This window comes from Zootoca vivipara, chromosome 10 (genome assembly GCF_963506605.1).
Source record: "Zootoca vivipara chromosome 10, rZooViv1.1, whole genome shotgun sequence".
NCBI lineage: Eukaryota > Metazoa > Chordata > Lepidosauria > Squamata > Lacertidae > Zootoca > Zootoca vivipara.
In genome coordinates, this window is record NC_083285.1 from 44,195,305 (window position 1) to 44,208,555 (window position 13,251).

At 44.0% G+C, this 13,251-nt stretch overlaps 1 protein-coding gene across 1 annotated transcript; it reads right to left on the reverse strand.

Annotated features, from left to right (window-relative positions):
* Positions 1-2,653: 2,653 nt before the first annotated feature.
* Positions 2,654-13,122, reverse strand: NOL12 (nucleolar protein 12). The gene is made up of 6 exons (XM_035127107.2): positions 12,951-13,122; positions 10,456-10,561; positions 9,151-9,199; positions 8,208-8,350; positions 6,682-6,779; positions 2,654-3,272 (listed from the first exon to the last, which is right to left on the reverse strand). Exons 1-6 carry the CDS (start codon positions 13,031-13,033, stop codon positions 3,101-3,103), a joined length of 651 nt encoding a protein of 216 aa, XP_034982998.2. The 5' UTR covers positions 13,034-13,122; the 3' UTR covers positions 2,654-3,100.
* Positions 13,123-13,251: the final 129 nt, after the last annotated feature.

A 13,251-nucleotide genomic window follows, 5' to 3' on the forward strand; every position in this document is an offset into this window, starting at 1 on the left:
TGCTTTTTTCCTCCTCCCTCTCATCTCCTTTTCCTTTTATGTTGGACCTTTTAAGCCCAAGCGCAGGGATTTGTCTTTTGTTTAACTGATTTGAAAGCCATGCCGAGGGACTTTTTTGTCCAAAGAGGGGTGGTGGTGTGGGCTTTAAAATAAGTAAATTATAAACACAGAAGGCAAGAGGACTCAGCTGATGAATATAAGGTTCACACAGTCTCATATGGGAGAAGGCTGTCCTTACTTACCTGAGTGTCTCCGGTTTTAAAAAGCGCAAAACCAGCACCTTTGAATTGTCTGCAGAAACGGAACAGCACCCGCTGCAGTGGTTTAAAAATATGTTTCTTTGAAGCCCATTCCAGTTAGCGGCCAAACAGCTGCTTTTGAACTAAGCGAATCAAAAAATTGTAGAGTTGGAAGGGACCCTGAGGGTCGTCTAGCCAAACCACCTGCAATGCAGGAATCTGAAATTTCTGGACAGTCAAAGGCAGCCTTGTGTTTAATGTCTTGCAACAGTCTAATCAATAGGTTGCCAGAACACAGATAAGTGCAGTCAACCTTTCTATCTACATCACATCCCACACTTAGGGCTCCAGTGGACCAAGAATGAACGCAATTCCTTAGAAGTGCTATTCCCACTAAAACAGGTTAAATATCGCCTCACCATTATGGGGGGGGGGTCATATGGAAGTCAGTCGGTGGGCAATGCAATGTTGATGGCCCTTTCTATCCCTTGCTCAATTTTTTTAAAAAAAGTTATGTGCCTTGTAAAAACTGCTGCTGCAAATTTGGCTTCTATCATTTCAAAACATGCACACTATATAAGCAATGAATTATCCTGCAATATTTAGACAGGCCTGCGAGGCTTGTCTTCAGCACATCCTTCTCTACGCACCATTATTTTTTAAAAAAATTGGTGCCTCCTCCAATTGCGAAACAGTGCTAATGAATACCAGCTACCACGTAGACTCATAGTATCCAAAAAGCAAAGTAGAGCCCGATTGTTAACATGTTCGCTGAACAGCTGTTTTGAGAATAACCTCCAAGGCAGTTCTAAAAGTTCAAAGGAGGAGGGGACCCCAATCTGTGCTGCTGCTGCACAAGAGGCAGACAACAGATGAATTTCTACTTCACACATGTCTGAGGGGCTCTCTCTGTATTGGTGGAGTGGACATATTGAAGCAAATGCCAGGTCACGACACATAAAACCCCAGCTTTTAGTACCTGAAGAGAGAGATTACTTTCCTCCTAACACCACCCAGCTCCAGATAAGCAAGAAGCACTGCCCACGATCTGAAGAATTACGCTACAAGACCTACAGAGAAACATGGGCCTCGTGTTTTCCAGAAATCCTCCACCCCCATCAATGCATAGATGATTCCATTTTTTTTAAATTCAGGGGAGATTCTGTAATATTTTATGTAACAGCACAGGGTCCATTGTTTGGGGGGGGGAAGAGACTAAGAGAGGCAGTGTGGTGTTGCAGCTTTGAGTGCTGGATTAGGACCTGGCAGACCAGGGATAAACTCCCCGTTTAGTCATGAGGCTCACAGCGTGACTTTGGGCTAGTCAGTTTCTAAGCCTAACCTACCTCACAGGGTTGTTGTGAGGATAAAATGGGGAGGGGGATAAGATGTAGGTACAGCATCTGGAGCTCTTTGGAGGAATGCTAAGATAGAAATGTAGTGGTAGCAGTAATAATAATAATAATAATAATAATAATAATAATAATAATAATAATAATAATAATAGCAGCAGCAGCTGGAATACCCGGACTTACCATCTTTGCCCTCCCTATAACTTCCCTTTTGTTGCTACTGCTAGCTTCCTTTGGCTACCCCATTGATAAGACCCCCCCAACCCCCTTGGCACTGCATTTAAGACAAGTTAAATAGCCACCTGTCAATGATGCTTTAGTTGAAATTTCTGAATTGCAGGGAGTTGGACTAGATGACCCTTGGGGTTCCTTCCAACCCTATGACTCTAAGTTTCTGGTCCTTTGGAGGACAGCAGGACTAGCTTTGTTGCACAGGTTAGTTTTAGTGGGTGGGTGTGCACGCTAAGTTTGATTTTGCTCTGCATTCACATATTAAGCCTAGATTTAGTTCTTTAATAAATCCTATTTGAATTTATTAAGATGTTCTGTAATAAAAAACCCCTCCAAATGTCTTGTATTTTGACTGTCACTGTGGTTTTATTAATTAAGCAAGATTTATATACCACTTAATCAAAAACATCTATCTCAGTGGTTTGCATGATGCTAACACTGTGAGTGGCTTTGGGCATTGTGGGAAATGACACAAAAAATACCTTTTAAAAATCCCATCAGGTAAATGCAAACCCATGGACACAACTAAGCTAAAGTAGCTCTTGGATCCTGGCCATGTTATTTGTTTGGATGGAGCAACAGCCTTTGATCTGGGAGACCTGCTTTCCATCCCCTTCTCTGTTGTGGACTCACTGTCTGTGACCACAAGGAAGTAATTGTGTGTGTTTTCACAGCTAAAACGAGAATAGCACAAATCTTTTATGAGGGTAAAGCAGAAAGTTACAAAGCCCTTTGTCGCAGATGCTCTATAAATAATAGTAGCCAGCAGATTCTCCTACAATCCAAGTGTCAGAAGAGTGTGTGAGAAATAAAAGCACATAAAGTTTCCTCCCAACAGACATTTATATAACAAAATTAAAAAATGATGCAGGCAGAAGAAAGAAGTTTGCCTGGGGCCTATGTGGTCACTCACTAAGCATTCATAGCAATAGATTTCCCAGTGAGGAAGGACACCGACCCTGGACTTCTATGCAGATGTAACCATTTAACAGTTTAGCTGTTATCAATACTTGGGGAAAGTGCATCTGTTCTTTCTTTTCCCTTCTTTCTTGTGGGGAGTTACACAACAATCACACTTGCTTAGTCAAAGTAGGGTATTGTACACAAAAATATTTTACTTTTCCAAGCAACAGGCCCAGCACTCCTTGGCTCACGAACTAGTTTCAAGAAAGTTTTGCACTTCCACTGAAGCTCTGAACGAAACAGACATCGCTGATACAAAATGAGCTTTCCAAGTAAGCCAGAGCTCTCAAAACGTAGGAGGCTACTGTTTCCACTTCAGTCTTGGAAATGCCTCCCTTTGCCCGTCATTCTTCGGCGCAGGGTCTTGCTCGTCCGCCCTGTACTTGGCTTCTGGGCTTTCTTCCTTGATCCTTGGCTGTGTCTGGCCTGCCTTCCTTTGGTCTTTTTCTGGCTACGGGAATGCAGTGTGGCCGTGAGCGAAGAAATCCTGTAACGGGGAGGAGAAAAAATAAATAAACTCCAGAGCAAACCAGTTCCCAGTCTTCATTTATAAAACGCTTCAACCCCGGCTACATTTCCCACACCTGTTTCTTGCTTCTCCTGTGTCAGGGCACAAGCTGCATGTTCTATCTGGAAGGCACTACTGCTGAAGTTAGGCAAATCTGGCCCTGTATGCTACCTAGATGGGAGATCACCTAGCTCAGTGGTATGAGCATACAGCTGGCATGTGGGGGGGGGGGAGCATCGTGGGTTCAATTCCTGGCATCTCCATGGATCTCAGATAGCAGGGAAGACCCAGGCTCGAGACATGCTGCCAGTGTAGACTGCACAAGGACCAACTGGCCTAACTTGATACATGGGGAGCGTCATATGCTCTGAATGCCATATTCTAGCCACTCCTTCTTGTAGAAAGAACAGGGATAGCCAACGTGGCGCCCTCCAGTTGTTGTTGGGAGCCTCAGCCAACATAACCAATAGTCAAAGGTGACAGGAACAGGCAGTCCAACATTAAAACTCATCGGACGTCTCCCTTTTCTCTGCAACCTGCCAGTCTCCCTTTGTACGTGGAATATTACAGTGGTACCTCGCAAGACGAATGCCCTGCAAGACAAATTATTCGCAAGATGAATTCGTTTTGCGAAAAATTCGTCCTGCAAATCGCGGTTTCCCATAGGAATGCATTGAAATTTAATTAATGCGTTCCTATGGGCAAAAAAAGAAATTTCAATGCATTCCTATGGGAAACAGCGATTCACAAGACGAATTTTTTGCAAAACGAATTGACTCACGGAATGAATTAAATTTGTCTTGCGAGGCACCACTGTAATCAGTTCTCTTTTCTTTCATTAGGACACCCCTTTTCCCCCAACCTCAGTCTACGCAACTCTGACCTGCATAACCAGAGCCCTGTTGGACCAGGCCAAAAGCTCATCTAGTCTTGCATCCTGGTTCCCCACAGTGGCAGGCCTACTATGTTTCTGGAAGACTGCAAGGAGGGCATGAGGGCAACAATCTTCTCTTGCTATTGCTTCCTGCTTACTGGTATCCAGACACATGTTGTGTCTGGTTCTGGAGGTGGTATAGAGGAGGCATCCCCAAACTTCGGCCCTCCAGATGTTTTGGACTACAATTCCCATCTTCCCTGACCACTGGTCCTGTTAGCTAGGGATCATGGGAGTTGTAGGCCGAAACATCCGGAGGGCCGCAGTTTGGGGATGCCTGGTATAGAGGCATAACTAACAGCCACTGGTAGCCTTGTTCTCTGTGAATTGCTCTCATCACACCTGAAAGCCATCTAAGTTGGTGGCTATTGCCACGTCTCGTGCAAGCAGTTTCTGCAGGCTAACCCAAACTTTGCCAACCTGGTCCTCTCAATATGTTTTGGACTGCAACTCCCATCAGCCCCAGCAGCATCTGATGTCATAGGACAGCGGCCCAGTCAGCAGCCTGGGTCAAGAGGCTTGGCTAGATCCAGTTCCCCACCTTCACAACCCCTTTCATCGAGTGCTAATCCTAAGGAAACCCTTTGCAATATGACAGCAAATTGATGCAGGAATGGAAAAGGTCTTCAGAGGCACCAAAAAAAGAAAAAGAAAAAGAAAAAGAAAAAAACAGCTTCGGGAGAAAGGCAAAACTCCAAAACTACAACAACAACAACAACAACAACAAAAACACCCAGCCCCAATGAAGATTGAGCATGTTCAGTGGGCACAGAACATTGGCTGACTATTTTGGACAGGATGTGGGAGAGGGAGGAATGTGAACCGGGCTTCCTGGAACCCTGAACAGGAGCACTGCACACAGCAACACTTTTAAAAAATGCACTTGCTAACATAGTCTTTAAAAAGGACAGGTTACAACACAAACGATGTCACCAATGGTGGAATAAAAACATTCTCATATGAACATGTGTGATGCAGATAGCTGCTTGGACAACAACAGTTTTTTCATTGCCTCCTAAATATTTAGAAAGTGAGTGAATGGCGCTGAGACAAGAATGCCCTCTTGTGGTGCAGAATGGCTATCAACCCTTTCTGCTACATAATGATATTTCAGTATTGAGCCCATGTTGCATTTAACAACACAGTGCTCACTGGTGACCAGGAATTTCATGCAGGCAAGTTCAAGGAGAGGCAGATCTCTCCATTCCTCCTCCAGCACTCTGCTTGGTTTCTGGGCTGGTTGCAGAGGAAGGGAAGACCATCCATTTGCATTGTCCTCTCTGCACCACTGTTTGCTGGGTGTTTTTGTTTTTGTAGTTTTGAAGTGTTGCCTTTCTCCCGAAGCTGTTTTTTTCTTTTCTTTTTTGGTGCCTCTGAAGGCATATATTTACATAGGATTGAGGGGAAGCAGGACCAGAGTATAGTAATTAAAGAACCTGAGAGGGAGATAAGTGGAAGTCTAATATGGGAGGAGGAGATACAGGGGAATAAATAAATAAAGGTGTATGGTAAAAAGAAAATTAGGAATATAGCTGAAATGTATTTTGATTATGGGTATGAATGAATGAATGAACGTATGATTTTTGTTTGCTTGTGTTTTCTTTACGATTACGATTATTATTATTTACATTATATTATGATTATGATTATTTATATTTGAAGTTGTATGGTATCATTTTTATGTTATATTATTATGATTATTTATATATGATTTTGTATGTTATTATTTCTATATTATTGTTTCTTTAGTGTGTTTGTGAATGTATTTTAATTTGAATTCTAATAAAGTTTATTTTAAAATTTAAAAAAAGAAAAGAAAAGAAGAAGACCTTTTCCATCCTGCATCAATTTGCTGTCATATTGCAATGGCCTTTCCTTTCCTTTTTTTGTACTGTTTGCAATGGGCTTTCCTTTCCTTTTTTTCTTAACCAGGCTATGAAAAGTTACTACCTTGCACTTCCACAGCGGCCCCAGAGGAAGGCATTTCCCCTCTGTGCCCACTAGCATGGAGGCAGTTTTTGGTAACTAACAGTGCAAGCCTAACCATTTCTACCCAGGAGTAAGTCGTATCTAGCTCAATGGGGCTCAAATCCAAGGTAAGTAGGATTGCAACGTAACTTATTTACAAGGCTGTCATTAAGACTCAAGGTCCTTGGCACACAGCTGACATTCAAGACAGTTTGTTCACAGATCGGTTTGTGAGTGGGCGATAAAGAGCAAGGGGGAGGGTCTCTTCCAACCCCAGAATTATCTCTAGTCCAGCATCTGGTTCTCACAGAAGCAAACCAGATCCCTATGGGAAGCCCATCAGCAAGGAATGAGTGCAATTAACTAGAATACAGAAGCATGGTTAGGGATGAAATGAGTCGCTTTCCAGCAGCACTTGGGAGAGCCACAGATGTTCTGAACATGGTTTTGAAGGTTAAAAGGTAAGGGGTAACCAATCTTAACTACCTCTGAGACAGGAAAGGATCTCTAGATTTCTTAGGAAAGATGCATGCAGGTTTGCTTGAAGCATCTTCGTCTTTTTTTTCCATTCCAGCATCTTCTCCCTTAAAAAAAAAGGCACCTGAGCCACACAGAAATCTAGACACTGCTAGTGTAAACACATACGAACCCAGGTCAATTTGACAAGTAACTTACTTACTAAGCTAGTTTCAAAATCAGCTACTGCATCAGACTTGTCTTCTTTTGTAGGGTAAATCAGAACTTGCAGCATGGGTGTAAAAACCTCTCGCACATATTCCTTCAGTGTGGTGGCTATCAGTGTGACCTATGACCCAGGAAGCCTCAATTTAAATCAAGGATACCATGTGCAGTTATGCAAGCTCCCATCACCATCTCTAATACTGGCCTATCAAACAGTGCTATTGTGGGTATTAGTGAGATCTAGGATGTTAAATCCTTCAAATACACAGAGCATCGTATGTGACAGTCAGCATGGTGCAGGACCAGGGAGAGCCAGGAACAGATCCTCACTTCATCATTTTATTCTAGCCTACATTAGAGAATGTGAAGCCATGTGTTTATATGAAGATCTATTTTTTTATTTTGAAGAAACAATTCTGATCAAAAGCAGATTTGGGTGAACAGCACAGAGCTTGTGCTGGGCTTTGAAAAAGCAGCTTGTGGGAATCTGGCTGATGCCAAAAGAGGCAAGGACTCAGCACAGAAAATGCTCCTCCCTCCAGCTGTTCACGTTTATCCCAAGTGACTAATGTTGAGGGTTTCCCTTGTCAATAACTGCAGGAGTTGCAAAGCATGTGGCCAGAGAAGCTTATATTGAACTTCTCCAAGTACCACTTTGGACAGAGACATGGTTCTTACTTAGCAACAGCAAGTGGAATACACACCTTCCTCGGCTGTTCACAAGCATATTCCCTTGAGAAACGGTTGGCCCTGAAAACTGCTTACCCTGTTTCTCATATTTTAAGACATACCCATAAAATAAGCCATAGCAGGATTTTTAAGCATTCAAGGAATATAAGCCATACCCCGAAAATAAGACATAGTGATAGGCGCAGCAGCAATGCCAGCCGCGGCAGGAGGAGGAGGAGGAAAAAAATAAGACATCCCTTGAAAATAAGCCATAGTGTGTGTTTTTGTGTGGAAAAAAAAATATAAGACATGTCTTATAATATGAGAAACACGGTAGATGGCTTTTCGATCTTACAAGACGTCTCACGAAATGAAACATTTTCAAACTCGGCTGGTTCAGCTCCATGGAAATTAAATCCAGCTGCAAGATCCAAACTGAATGCATATTCTTCCACCCCCACCCCAATGCCTTCTCTATGCTGAATTTTAGGCCGCAGGCTCCTTGGGGCAGCAACCTTTTTTTCGTGACACACAGATGGGATTGTTAAAAAGTTAAGAGAGATGCCAGTCCTAAATTCCAGTAGTTAGTTAATCAACAAATATACACCTCTAGAAAAAAAATAGAATTAGGCTGAACATACAAGCTGGTAGAGAGGAATTACCTCATTGGTGCTTAGTCCCACCAGGCGTGCTCCTGAGAGGTCCAAGTCACTGATTGTAGTAACAGTGACTGTGTGGTTTGGGTGATCATAGCTCACAGACTCGGTTTGGGATGTTACCATTTGCTCCAACTCATCAGCTTCCTCTGGGAAGATTAATTAAGGAACCCAAAGAAATAACAAGTGTCAAAACAGTTTCTTCAAGGGAACGGATGGAGAATTTAGGGTAGAAACTCTTCTGAGTTCTCAGACAAACTGCTACATATTCTATTTCTTCATACACACAGTCGCTTGCGACTCCCAACTACTGTACTTTTTGTTGTAACTACAGTGGTGCCTCGACTTACGAATTTATTCCGTTCCAAAGGCACCTTCGTAGGTCGAAAAATTCGTAAGTCGAAAAGCGCCATTGGAAACGCGATTTCCCATAGGAATGCATTGGAAACGGAAAAATTTGTAAGTCGAAGCAACCCCATCTAAAAATTGGTAAGTTGAAAAAACCCTATCTAAAACCGCCGCGGTTTCAGTTCGGATGTCGAAAAAATAGTAAGCGCACGGCCATTTGCCCCATTCGTAAGTCGAAAAATTCAGTTGTCGAGTCGTTCGTAAGTCGAGGTACCACTGTAGATGATTTCTGCCACGGCTTTTAGAATTCTAATGAACTATACCAATATGCTCCAGGTGATTTGAACCACAAATCCCACCAGCCGTTCAAGAGGGCTGATCTTTGCTAGGATTCCTGCAACTACATACAATAACCATCCTTCTAAAGGTGGAGAGGGAAAGTCGATCAGTAACACATAACCAAAAAGATGCACAAAATGAACCGCTATCTCCATAGTCTTGACATTTGTAAATACCCGTGCAACACATGTAAAAGGGGATTAATAAATTAAATAGCAGCACAGACAACTTTAACGGTTACACCTTCAGAAAGGACACATACCCAAGGCTTCTTCTCTCTCTTTCAACATCTTCATGTATTCTTTGTGCCTCTAAAAACAAAGAAATGCCCCAAATAATTAGAATGCTTTCAGATAAACAGTTGCTTGGTCTCATCCAAGACATCAGCCAAAACCCGATAAACCAGAACTTGCACGCCTTCTCCTCTGGAGCCAAGGGAGAATTCCAGCATTTAGTTTCTCAGATAACAACACTGTGTCCATCAAGCCTGCAATCCCAGGGTTGTTGTTGTTGTTGTTGTTGTTGTTGTTGTTGTTGTTTTTACTGTGGAGTAAACTAACACAGGTCTGGGCTGCATATCTTGAATGAGATGATGAGTAGGAAAGACAGGGAGGAATAGGTTGTCAGGATAGTGGGCAAGTGCAATTTTGCATACTCTGTGTGGTGTTAAAGGGCACGAAGGGAAAATGGAAGGCAGGCTTCTGAGAAGTAGGACTGAAAGGAGATTCAAGGTTTTGACCAAGTCAAAATAAAACGAGAGGAAGCCTAGAAACAGACCTTTGGAAGAGGGATGAGGACCAGGGTGTGATAAACAACAAGGGAAGTAGCCGAGTCGCAGAGTATCTGCTTTACATGCAGAAGTTCCCATGATCAATCCTGGGCATCTTCAGATAAGGCTGGGACAGAACCCTATTCTGAAACCCTCAAGAGCTTCTGCCATTCCATGTAGACAATACTGACCTAACCGGACCAATAGTCTGGCTCAGTATAAGGCAGCTCCCTAAATGATCTTTTGGGGGCCAAACCAGTCATTGTAGAAATCTCATGTTTCTTGAGAAATCCTGTCTGTCAGGCTATTCTGTTGGTCACAGGCTCCCAGCAGGGATAGGAAACCTGGGGCCCCAAAACAATGCTGGACTCCAAGTTCCATCAGGTCTGGCCAACAGTCATGGATGATGGGAGTTGTAGCCTGGCAACAGCTAGATGGCCATAGGTTTCCTGGCAAAAACAGTTTCTGACCAGGAGGAAACTCTAAGGCAGGCATCCTCAAACTGCGGCCCTCCAGATGTTTTGGCCTACAACTCCCATGATCCCTAGCTAACAGGACCAGTGGTCGGGGAAGATGGGAATTGTAGCCCAAAACATCTGGAGGGCCAAAGTTTGGGGATGCCTGCTCTAAGAAAACTCATTCAATAGTTCCTAGGCAACCATTGCTTCACTATAGCTTCATGAACCATGCAGCATTACTTAATACAGTGACACTTCACCAGAGAATTGGAAAAGCTGACAAAGGACTGATATTTTATTATGTTTGCTTTGAAAGTACCCCCCCCCCCCGAATATATACCTCTTCCTTCATCTTCTTTTGCTCATCTTTCAGTTTCCGTTTTATCTCCTCCACAGCCGCTTTCCTCCTCTCAACCTTACGCTTGTGGAACCCTGTCAAGTAATCCCTGCGAAGAGTAAATATACCAAAGAGCAAGTTAGAGACACTGGAAGAACAACTATCCCCTAGCAGCTCAAAATCCATCTTTCTCAGTCACAATCACCTCATAAAGCCACAAACAGCACAAAACCACCAGCATCATGGGCTCAGCTCCCTTTATAGGGTCTGGCGCACACATGCAGCAGAATAAGGAATTAGAATCTGGGCTAAAAAGATTGTTAAAATACACGTTCCCCAAAAAAACCAGAATTATTTTTGTTGGGACTAATGGGGAAGGAAATAAAAAAAGAGGACCATAGAACAGGCACCCCCAAACTTCGGCCCTCCAGATGTTTTGGACTACAATTCCCATCTTCCCCGACCACTGGTCCTGTTAGCTAGGGATCATGGGAGTTGTAGGCCAAAACATCTGGAGGGCCACAGTTTGGGGATGCCTGCCATAGAATATTCATGTACGCAACCACTGCGGCCAGAGTACTGCTGGCACAGAGATGGAAAACGCCAGACATTCCAACTGTGAATGAGTGGAGGGTAAAGATGGTAGAATATATAGAACTGGTCAGGCTGACTGGAAGAGTGAGAGAACAAAAAGACCAGAAACCTCAAAAAGAATGGAACAAATTTAGAGAATATCTGAGAGCATATTGTAAACCAACAATAACACTAATTGGCCTGACATAATACCTACAACTGTTTTTTTTTTAAAAAAAGAGAGAAATAATGGAGAAATAGACAAAAGAGAAAACGTATAGAAAAAAAAGAGCAGTTAAGAGAAAAGAAGATAGAAAACCAAACGTGAAAGGAGGAGGAAGCTGAGTTTGGCAGAACTTATAAAATAGGAGGTGGAAAAAGAGGTTAATAGCGAAGGGTGAGGGGTAGGGGAATTTGCTGTATTTGTTGTATTAACAATATACAAAGATATATGAATGTTTATGTTTGTTTATGTTTGGGAAAACTTAATAAAAATCACATGAAAAAAAGGAATTAGAATCTGGACAGGGGTAGCCTAACTTGTTATCTATGCTCTAGGTTAGATTACTGCAACATGTTGTACATGGGGCTGCCCCTGAAGGCGGGTGGTTAGTCACAGGGACAAAACAGTCCCAGCATATCACACCGCTCCTGGGTCGACAGCACTGGCTGCCAATTAGTTTCCGGGCCCAATTCAAAGGGCTGGCTTTGACCTATACAGCCTTAAAACGACTCAGGACCACCTCTCCCCATATGAACTGACCTGGACCCTGCAATCATCACCTTCTTCGTATGCCTCCTCCCCAAGAGGTCTGGAGGGTGGCAACACAAGAGTGGGCCTTTTCTGTTGTGGCTCCCCATTTGTGGAACGCTCTCCCCAGGAAGGCTTGGCACATTCATTAAAAACATTTAGGCGCCAGGCAAAAACATTCCTCTTCTCCCAGGCCTTTGGCTAATTACACAATCTATGGCCTTTTAAACCGTATGAGAGGATTAGTGTTTTGTTTGTTTCTCTGGTATGTTTGTGGTTTTATATTGTACACTGGGGAACCTGGGCGGTATAGAAATTCAGTAAATACATAAAATAGGCAGAATGGTCTTTATTATAAAACTCAGTCCAGCTCTATGCCAGTTATACACCTTTAGGCACCAGGCGGCAAACACCTTGCTTTTTAACCAGACCTTTGGTTGATCTTATTGACATCCAACACCCTTTTAGAATGGGGTTTTTGGCCTATAGAGCGAGATGAGTGTCACAACCAGAGTCATTCGCGGCTGAACCTAATGGTCAGGGGTACCTTTACCTTGGGGGGGGGTATTGGGTTACTGCAGGCATCCCCAAACTGCGGCCCTCCAGATGTTTTGGCCTACAACTCCCATGATCCCTAGCTAACAGGACCAGTGGTTGGGGAAGATGGGAATTGTAGTCCAAAACATCTGGAGGGCCGAAGTTTGGGGATGCCTGGGTTACTGCTTTTGGTTTGATTTTATATGTTATAGTCTTGTTGTGAACCGCCCTGAGACTTTGCTGTTTTTTTGTGTTGAATTATTTTATTTGTTTTTTATCTTATATTTTGGAAATTTACATCCAGGTTTTTTTTCCTTTAAATTTTTTGGGGGCCCCCAAGAGAGTGGGGCCCTAAGCTACTGTAGCTAGCTTGTTTAGCTTATACGTAAACCCGGCACTGCTATGTATGCGTTTCCCGCGCCCCGTCGAAGCACACTCCACTCCATCCCCGTCCCGCTGCACGTGTGAACGAGACCCTAGGATCGCGGTGCTCGCGCGGTTTGCTTCCGAGGGTCGCAGCTGCCTCCCGAGGCGAGAGGCAATCTGGATGGGAGACCTCGTGGAGGGAAGCCGCGCCCGTCGCCTCGCGCGGGGAGACAGAAGCAGCTTGCCGCCCGCCCGATTCCCCAGCACTGACCGCCGGTTCTCCTCGTCGAAAGTCACGACCCTGCGAAGCGCCGCCGCGCGACTCTCCTGCTTCTGCTTCTTCTTGCGGCCCATGCTGGTCTCCGGCGGCCAAGGCGCGCTTCTTCCGGGGCCGGACTGCAAACCCCGTCCCAGCCTCGACGCCGCCTCTTCCGCCTGGGTCTTGCTGCAGCCGAGCACAACCGACTGGCGGCGCCCAGCTGCCACTTCAGAAGTAGTATCGCTCCCCAAGCATTGCATAAAAAACAAAACAAAAACGCAATGCAGACTACATATGTGCACGCGACAGATTC

Excerpts from the sequence above, each read along its gene's own strand:
- NOL12 (XM_035127107.2), bottom strand. The coding sequence starts at position 13,033 with ATGGGCCGCAAGAAGAAGCAGAAGCAGGAGAGTCGCGCGGCGGCGCTT. Across the intron at positions 10,562-12,950 it reads TTCGACGAGGAGAACCGGCG|GGATTACTTGACAGGGTTCC; the intron begins GTCAGTGCTGGG and ends TACTCTTCGCAG. Across the intron at positions 8,351-9,150 it reads AGAGAGAGAAGAAGCCTTGG|AGGAAGCTGATGAGTTGGAG; the intron begins GTATGTGTCCTT and ends TAATCTTCCCAG.